The sequence below is a fragment of the Equus quagga genome, chromosome 1 (assembly GCF_021613505.1).
Source record: "Equus quagga isolate Etosha38 chromosome 1, UCLA_HA_Equagga_1.0, whole genome shotgun sequence".
Classification (NCBI taxonomy): Eukaryota; Metazoa; Chordata; class Mammalia; order Perissodactyla; family Equidae; genus Equus; species Equus quagga.
The window spans coordinates 14,970,284-14,979,142 of record NC_060267.1 but is presented as its reverse complement, the minus strand read 5'-3'; the positions used below and the strand labels follow the sequence as shown (position 1 = coordinate 14,979,142).

Below are 8,859 nucleotides of genomic sequence, written 5' to 3'. Positions count from 1 at the left end.
TCTCCCTTTCTCTGCCCACTGGAGCCTTCTACCCCAAGCCTCAACCCTACTCCCATTCCATGGGGAGAAGCGCGGGCGGGAGCCGAGGAGAGGAAAGGGGGAGGTGAGGAGAGGGGAAGAAGTACCTGAATCCTGTCTTGACCTTTTAATTTGAATTTGACTGTTTTGAGCCCCGAGTTGCCTCTCTCTCTCCCTCTCTCCCTCTCTCCCGTGTTTACCCCCCGCCTCCGCCCCCCTCTCCCCAGGAGGTACAGGCTGGCTCCCGAATAAACAAACCGCATCTTCCCTTGGAATGGGAGAACCCCCCCATTCCCCTCCACCCCCTCCTGCCCCTGCCGCCCCGGGGGCGCTTCCTTTGTTCGCGGGGAAGGGCTCCGGCGCCCGTACCCCGAGGCGGCTGCTAGGTGGCGCTGTTACTCCACGCTGAGCGCTCCGCCTGCCGACAACTTGACCCCGCTGACGTCACGGCCGTCTGAATCATCAAGGCCATTTTCAAATCCCATTGGTCTAGCCGTCACATGGTGAGGACCGAATGCGCGGATAATTATGGAGCTGATATTTCCCCCCCTCCCCTTCTTTTCCCTCCCGCCCCTCCAAGCGCCCCCCCTCCCGGATGGGGAAAAAAAAAAGATGTCAGCTCCTCCGCTGTAGTATTGCTCCTTAAAAACCCCTCTCTCTGAAAATGACATGCCCTCGCAATGTAACTCCGAACTCGTACGCGGAGCCCTTGGTTGCGCCCGGCGGAGGAGAGCGCTATAGCCGGAGCGCAGGCATGTATATGCAAGCTGGGAGTGACTTCAACTGCGGGGTGATGAGGGGCTGCGGGCTCGCGCCCTCGCTCTCCAAGAGGGACGAGGGCAGCAGCCCCAACCTCGCCCTCAACACCTACCCGTCCTACCTCTCGCAGCTGGACTCCTGGGGCGACCCCAAAGCCTCCTACCGTCTGGAACAACCTGTTGGCAGGCCGCTGTCCTCCTGCTCCTACCCACCTAGTGTCAAGGAGGAGAATGTCTGCTGCATGTACAGCGCAGAGAAGCGGGCGAAAAGTGGCCCCGAGGCAGCTCTCTACTCCCACCCCCTGCAGGAGTCCTGCCTCGGGGAGCACGAGGTGCCCGTGCCCAGCTACTACCGCGCCAGCCCGAGCTACTCCGCGCTGGACAAGCCGCCCCACTGCGCCGGGGCCAACGACTTCGAAGCCCCTTTCGAGCAGCGGGCCAGTCTCAACCCGCGCGCCGAACATCTGGAGTCACCCCAGCTCGGGGGCAAAGTGAGTTTCCCTGAGACTCCCAAGTCCGACAGCCAGGCCCCCAGCCCCAGTGAGATCAAGACCGAGCAGAGCCTGGCGGGCCCAAAAGGCAGCCCCTTGGAGAGCGAAAAGGAGCGGGCCAAAACCGCCGACTCCAGCCCAGACACCTCGGATAACGAAGCGAAAGGTAAGGCCGTCCGGTCCGCGGCCCAGCTGGGAAGCTCGGGCACTTGGTCTTCGGGGCCGGGTCTGGGGCGGGGGCAGGGGGAGGGTTGGGCCGAGGAGGCCCTGGAAGGTCCCGGGAATGCGACCCCGGCTTGCGACTCGTGCCTCCTGAGCGCCAGACTGGTGGCGCGTCATTTGGCAAGGGAAGGTAAGCGGCGAAGTGGAGGTGCCGGGTCGGCAGCGGCTGTGGGCGCCGAGACCGGGGGTGGCGCGCACCGCGGGCAGCCTGCAGGCGCCCGGTGCTGCCCAGGGCGAGTGACTGCTCCCGAGCGCGTGCTGGCTTTGGTTTGCTTGCTCTACGCTGGTGTCCTGGGGGGGGCTCATGTCGCCCCCCGCGCCCCCCCTGCTCAGGTCAGAAGCTTGCAAAAAGCTTAAAATGGCGATCTTGGGCCAGGGACTAGGGAAAACGTGGGAGAAGGGGGATTTCGCTTTACTGCGTTTTCCCAGTTGAAAATTGTTTCCTGCGAAGCGCGATTTGTTGTTTGTGGGTCTGGTGTGTGCCTGTGGTTTGCGCTCCTGCGGTTTTTGGCTCGGCCGGGGGCCTCGGGCAGCGGGGCTGGGGCCGGAAGAGGTGGAGGTGAAGGGCTGCCCGCCACGTTCCTCCCGCCCCAGATGCCTAGCTTGGGGATGGCGTTGGAACAGGGCATTTGGAATGATGTAAGTTTTTTGTCTCCCCTTCTAAATTTTTTCTTTTCCTTTTTTCTAGTTAAATTAAGAAAAAAATCTTTTCGTTGCTTTCTAAAAGCAGCTTACAAATGAATGGTTGGAAAATTTCTGTGTGCGTGGCATGCGATCTTCTGGAAGGGAGTGTGCCTCTAGTTGAATTTCATTGTGATTTTGGTTGAAGAGAGAAAGCCTAGCCAGAGTTCAAGCTCAGGGTTCAAGATTCATTTCTGCTGCAGGAACTGGGGGCCTCCAGGACCTTTCTCTGACATCTGGAGGAAGAATGTGGAGGAAACGGGAGCAGTGAAGGGGGGCTGAGAGGACCGACTTTCCCTAAAAAGTTGGAGCAAAGAGCATCAGAAAAGGCCCAACTGGGAGCGGAGAAATAAACCTGCTCCCCATGGCACTGGCTACTGGAAGCTGTATATAAGAAGGGCGGCTCACTGAGCACAGAGGCAGATGAAATAGTGAGAGCTGAGCAGGTTGGGGGCGGCCTGGATCTTGTGGCGCTTTGTATATGGATGCGGTGCACACGCATGCCTGGCTGCAACCCGTGTCACACTTATACACACCCCTCTCGCGTGCTCTGCGCACACTCATGGATGCCTGCTCCCACACACACACATATGCATGCACTCTTGGGGCGGGCAAGGGCAGAGCCTTGCCCTCTGGGGTCTCCTCTGCAAAGGTGGCCTTGGCAGATCAGTCCATGGAGACCCTGGCCGAAGATGAGCATGGGTGTGTTCATGGGGGTGAGGGGAGGGTGAAGCACATGTACCCAGGAAGCCTTCATTGGGGCACATGAGTAGCATGAAAGTTTAATTTTATACTCTCTCCCCAGACCCTGGGCTTGGTTGGGGTGTAGCTTTAGGGTAGGAAAAGCTGCATTCTAGCCCCATCAAAAGCAAAGTCAAGGTTAGCAAGTCCACCTCCAACCTGGAACTGCCCCCATTCCAGCAGGCTCCCCTTCTCTCCTGCCCTCCCCACAACAACCTAAGCCCTCCCACCCCAGCTAACCCCTCTCAGTCTTCCCTGTGCCTGTGCCCTTCTTGCCTCCCCCGCTCCCATTTTGGTGTCTCCATCAGGCTAGAGGCAAGAGGGCTTTCAGCCAGACTTCATCATTTATAATTTCCCCCCTACCCTCCCCCAACCCAACAACCCCAATAAGAAAATAAACAGGACATAGTTGGACATGGAGAGCCTTTAAACAATTTGGCAGGAGGTTGCAGGTGCAGAGGTGGGAGCAGAATTAATGACATTTGGATGTTTTAAACTACTGCCTCAAGTTTGCATTTTTCTGGTCCTTCCTGGTTCTGCTAGGGCCCCCACCCCACTCCCCATCAAGGTGAGATCCAGGAACCTGGCAGTTTCACTTGGTGTACAGGGGAGATAGAGTGTAGAGTCCTTTGCTGGGTGCCCCTCTCGGGTCTCTGGACTCTGAGTCTTTCCCTAGAAAAGATGGCCAAGGTCTCTTCTGCTGCTTAAGGAGCAAGGCTGGTCTATTTCAGCAAGAATGTGTGCCAGGGAGAGAAGCTATCAATAAGATAAAGGGAAATACAAACTATTCTTATAGTATCTCCTTATATAAAGAGACACATGTGTACATGCCTATGTGTCTGTATATCTGTGTAGGAGTGTGTATGTGCAGGAATACACATGTATGTGCAGGCATACATACCTGCATAGTCTAGGCAGGAGATTTCCAGGAGGCTGCATTTCCTCAGGATATCTCTCTCCCTTGACCTTAGGTCCTACGGCCAGGGCAGTTGTCTGAGGACCCTCAGCATGCCCAGAGCTGTTGCCCCTGACCTCTGCTGCCTGCACAAGCCCCCTGCCTCAGCTACTCACACCTGGGGGAAATGGCCAGGAGAGGAAGAGCTGGCCATGGGAGATCGAATGGAGCAGAGTTGCTCTGTGGCACTTCAGGTGGGAGCAAGGGCTGGGGGTCTGGTGCAGGGACAGCTGCAATGGCCTCTGGCCGCAGAGACTGGGGCGATGTTCCTCCGCTTAGTTGGAAGGGGTCAAAGCTCTCTGGGAATTGCTCTAGGCAGCATGGTGGACTCTGCAACCTGGTGTGGGGCCTGGAAAATGCTTATCCTTCTGGTTGCAGCTTTCCAGAGCTGGAAGGGAACAGAGAGGAGGGAAGGCCTGGTGAGCTTCAGAGCACCCACGAGGGTCAGCAAACTGAGGGAGAGTGGGAGTACTCAGAATCTGCTAGGTCAAGGTGGATTTGGGTAATTTACATTTAATAAGCACTTTGGAGGCAAGAACCTTCTGTCTTTCTCCCCTGTAAGTCTAGACCCCAAAGACATTCTGAGAGCCCTGAGCCCCAGAGGACTGCACCAGCCGGGCCTGTGGGGCAGAGCAGCTCCCCAATGCTCCCTCAGCCGCCCCCACAGCAGGCTGGCAAAGGCTGCAGCATGCTGCGAGGGCTTGCCTCTTCGAGGGTTACTTATGTAAATAATGTTATTTTTAACAGAGGAGATAAAGGCAGAAAACACCACAGGAAATTGGCTGACAGCAAAGAGCGGAAGGAAGAAGAGGTGCCCCTATACTAAACACCAGACGCTGGAATTGGAGAAAGAATTTCTGTTCAATATGTATTTGACGCGAGAGCGCCGCCTGGAGATTAGCAAGACCATTAACCTTACAGACAGACAAGTCAAAATCTGGTTTCAAAATCGCAGAATGAAACTCAAGAAAATGAACCGAGAGAATCGGATCCGGGAACTGACCTCCAATTTTAATTTCACCTGAGCGCGCGGCCTCCCCTCCCCCTCCCCTCTTCCCCCCTCCTTCCTTTCCCCGCCCCTCCTCCCTTTGTGCCTGGTGGTATATTTTTTTTTCCTCCCTGAGTATAAATGCAACGCGCCTGCAAAAAAGGCAAAGACCTCAGACTCTCCTTCCAAGGGACCTATGGTTCGTGCTGCGAAGATGCACCGTCCTAAAGCATGAGAAATGGCGTGCCGGGTGTGGGCTGTGGGGTGCCCGCATAGCCGAGGGTGGGAGTGTGGCTGGTGTGTGTGTCAACCCCTCACTCACCCACGCACTCACGCACAGCATCCTGTTCTCCCTGCAAAGTTAAGGTTGAATCCACCCGATTGTAGGGGAAAAAAAGAGGACAAAAATCAACCAGAGAAGGTCTGTAATCTCGCAGAGCACAGTCAGAATTGCTCCTTCCTTGCTGCATTTCCTTCTTAGAATAATAGACGTTTTGGAAAGTTCGGCTAGTGTTTGTGTGTTTGTTGTAGCGCCCAGCGCCTCCGCCAAACCCCTCTCCGTGTCTTTACCTCCCAGTCGCTCTGGAAATCTGCTTGAAGTCTCGTATTTGTACTGCTTTCTGCTTTTCTCCCATCCTCCCAGCACCCCCACATTCCCCATCCACTGACATCTCAGAAATTCCATCCAGAGGAACAAAAAAAATTAAAAATTAAAAATAGAACATAGTGAAGCAAAGACAGAATGTCCCCCCCTCCAATATCCTCCTGTCCCTGTCTGGGAGTTGTGTTATTTAAAGATATTCTGTATGTTGTATCTTTTGCATGTAGCTTCCTTAATGGAGAAAAAAATCCTAATAAATTTCCAGAATCGTAATCCTCAAATGGGTGGTTTTTTGTTTTTAGTGTTTTTCGGTGACACCCCCCCTCCCAAAAGAGGCTGAGTGTGTGGATGTGTGTGTTTTGTGTTTGACTCATCTCCTAGAGCCTTTCTAGAATGTCTCTTGGTGGGTTTAATGTAAGTGAGAGACCATAACGTTGATTTAAATATTATCCAGGTGACCACAATAAGTCAAGGTCATAAAACAGTAATGTCAGGACGGTCTTGGTGCGCGCGAGAGGTGGATTTTATGATCTGCAAATATAATGTGGTGCTGCAGTAAAAGATGCATTTAAAGGTGACTGGAGGAGGGAAAGAGGCAGAGAGCAAACTGCAATCTTGAGGAGCAGACGGATCTGATTGCCTGGGGTGCTGGGCCAGGCAAACCCCACCGCTGCTGGGGGGAACCCCAAGAGCCCCCCACCTATCCAAGGAGAGGAATAAACTTAACCGCCGGAGGGGGACGAGGAGCTCAGCCACCCCCCCTCGACAGCAGCAGCAGAAGCGCGGGCAGCGGCAGGAGGAGGAGGCAGCAGCGACAAGGTAAGAGAAGCGGTTTCTTGTTCTTCTCTTGGCGGCGGAATGGGGACTAGCGGCGTCCCCAGGTGCCCGGCGCGCAGCGGGCAGAGCAGGGAGGAAGGTGTTTCGGGCATCCGTGCTTGCTGAGAGCCCAGGCTTGCCTTGTGGCTGCTCGCAGCGGAGGGCAGTGGCCGTGAGCTCCCTTTCCTCCCCTCCCCGGCCCATTGCTGTGGGGTTCGGCAGTTAAAGGGGTAGATTGGTGGTTTTTGGCTTTTTTCTCTACATGGGCACTTAGGGTCGCCTTGAGGTCGACACATGGGTCTTGATGTCGCTCAGTCTGGTTGTCTGCTGGGGGTAGCAGAGAGGGTGGGCTAGAGAGGGTTGGAGCTTGAAGCTTAGGTTTTCCTGCTTTCTGCTGGCTTGGATGTGAGCCTTGTCCAGGCTCTTGGTCCCCACGCTCCCTGGCCGTGGGGCTTTACGAGGCAAATGGCCTGATTGGAAGAGGCTCTGGAGCACAGGCACCGTGGTTTGGCCACCCATAGACGCAAGGAAGCTGGAGTCTAGCAGAGAGAGGGAGAGGATCAGAGGAAATCTAGAAGGAGAGCTCAGGAGAGCCAGATGGACAAGACAGGGGACCCAGCTCAAGAGTGGAAGGACACTCCAGCTTCCCCCAGGGCCAGGGCCAGAGCCAGGGGAATAGCTCCACTGCGGTGCTGGGGGCGGGGCGGGGGTTTGGCGGCTGGAGGTCCCATTTCACCAGAGTTTCCCTGAGCAATTTGCTTAGACCAGAAGCTGATGAGGCAGTCAGATCCCCTACCCACTCAGCCACCCAAAGTCTACTCTCTAGTCCTTAGGGAGGTTGTGGGGGCGGAAAGGGGGACGGGGCTGAATTTCTTCCTTCCCCAACCCCCTTCCCTTCTCCTCCCGGTAGATGCAAAGCCGAATCTCCCGCCCTGCTCGCTCAGCTGATCTGTGGCTTAGGTAGTTTCATGTTGTTGGGATTGAGTTTTGAACTCGGCAACAAGAAACTGCCTGAGTTACATCAGTCGGTTTTCGTCGAGGGCCCCAACCCACCTATCCCACTTCTCCCTTCCCCGGTGGGACTGCCCCACAGCCCCCTCCCAGATAGGGTACAGTGGGTACAGACTGAGGAGGGCAAGTTGTGATTGGGGCCACAGGACAGGTCTGGAGAAGCCTGCTTTGTACTGTCCGCCCTCAGCCTGTCCCAATGCCTGTGACTGAGGGAGAGGAGTTTCTCCTGCAGCTATTGTTTCCTGGGCCAAGCTGATGGAGACAGACAAAGAAGGTCTAGCCAATTCCAAGGAAATTCAGGAATTTGAGTAAGAGGTGGCCTGATGGGCCAGCTCAGTTGGGCAGCAGGGTGAGGCAGGAGTGCTAGGAGACTGAGGAACACAGAAAGGCAAAGCAGTCTCTGGAAGGGTTAGCTTCTCTCACCAGCCACCTCCAAGGAAAAAATACGCCTCCAGTCAGCTGGAGCTGGAACTTCCCCTTAGAAAAGTGGGGTGCCTACGGGGGGGGGGTGGATCCCAAGAGTTGGAGAACTCTGAGCACCAGCTCAGCCACCTCCCCTTCCCCTTCTACAGCTCTGTTTCCAGGAGAAGGGAATATTTGGGGTGTTAGTTAGTGAGAGGAAAGCCATCAAGTCCAAGTAGAAACCCCTCACACACACCCTAGTGGGGAACGTCAGGGCAGGAACCTGGCTCTGGTCTCTGTCTAGCTGTCTGTGGCCCATAGGCCTTGGTCTGTTGTGTCTGTGGCTGTCAGGCAGCTGCTTGTCCTTGTGCTGTGTGGAAATGTCTGGGTGAGCGGAGGCTGCCAGCGCCCACCATTACCATATTGTTGGGAAGGTTGTTGGCTGATGCCAGGGGGAGGAGGGGTGGATAATGGGGTCAGGGAGAATCTGAGAAATGTGAAACTTTGCAAAGCTTCTTCTCCTCCTTTTCCCTCCTGGTCCCTCAATTCTGGTCCTGGTTGCTAGAGAAAAGGCTCTCAAAAAAGGTTTCTCTGCCTGCAGAGAAAAATGGGGGGGGGGGGTCAGGAAAATGGGGAGATTTACCCCTGTTCTCAGAGAGACTAGAAAAGAGAAAGCCAAAAGGAGGACAGGTTCTTGGTGTTCTTACTTTGGAATTATTATGATTATTAAAACATTATAAACTTTCAGACAGGGGAACAAAATCATGTCCCGATGTCAAAATATATACATGGAGTTCCATATTCTGGCAATTGTCTGTGTGTGGGGGGATATTTGTAACCTTGTATAAGTGTGGGTCTCTGCTTCTGTATCTCTTTCTCCTCCAGGTCTCTCAGATCCCCAGTACATAGTTACCAGCATACCCATGTATCTTTCTCTCTCTCTGTACAAAGAGATTTCTTTTGACCCCAAGGAGGCTGGAGGAAAAAATGGTAACAGAGTCTTTCTTCTCCCCAGCTGAATTTGTCAGTCTGTCTTTCTGTCTGTCCCTCAGCCCTTTGTAGGGGAAAAAAATCTCTTCCTTTGGAGGCAAGTGCTCAAATCTCTCTATGGCTCCCGGGAACATAGGTTTTCAGAGAGGAAGACCAGCTGGGTCGAGGCAGGCAGGGGCTCCCCT

At 54.8% G+C, this 8,859-nt stretch overlaps 1 protein-coding gene across 1 annotated transcript; it reads left to right on the top strand.

Annotated features, from left to right (window-relative positions):
* The first annotated feature begins 586 nt into the window (after window positions 1–586).
* On the top strand, window positions 587–5,728 carry HOXC10 (homeobox C10). The gene is made up of 2 exons (XM_046652436.1): window positions 587–1,433; window positions 4,614–5,728. Exons 1-2 carry the CDS (start codon window positions 683–685, stop codon window positions 4,889–4,891), a joined length of 1,029 nt encoding a protein of 342 aa, XP_046508392.1. The 5' UTR covers window positions 587–682; the 3' UTR covers window positions 4,892–5,728.
* Window positions 5,729–8,859: the final 3,131 nt, after the last annotated feature.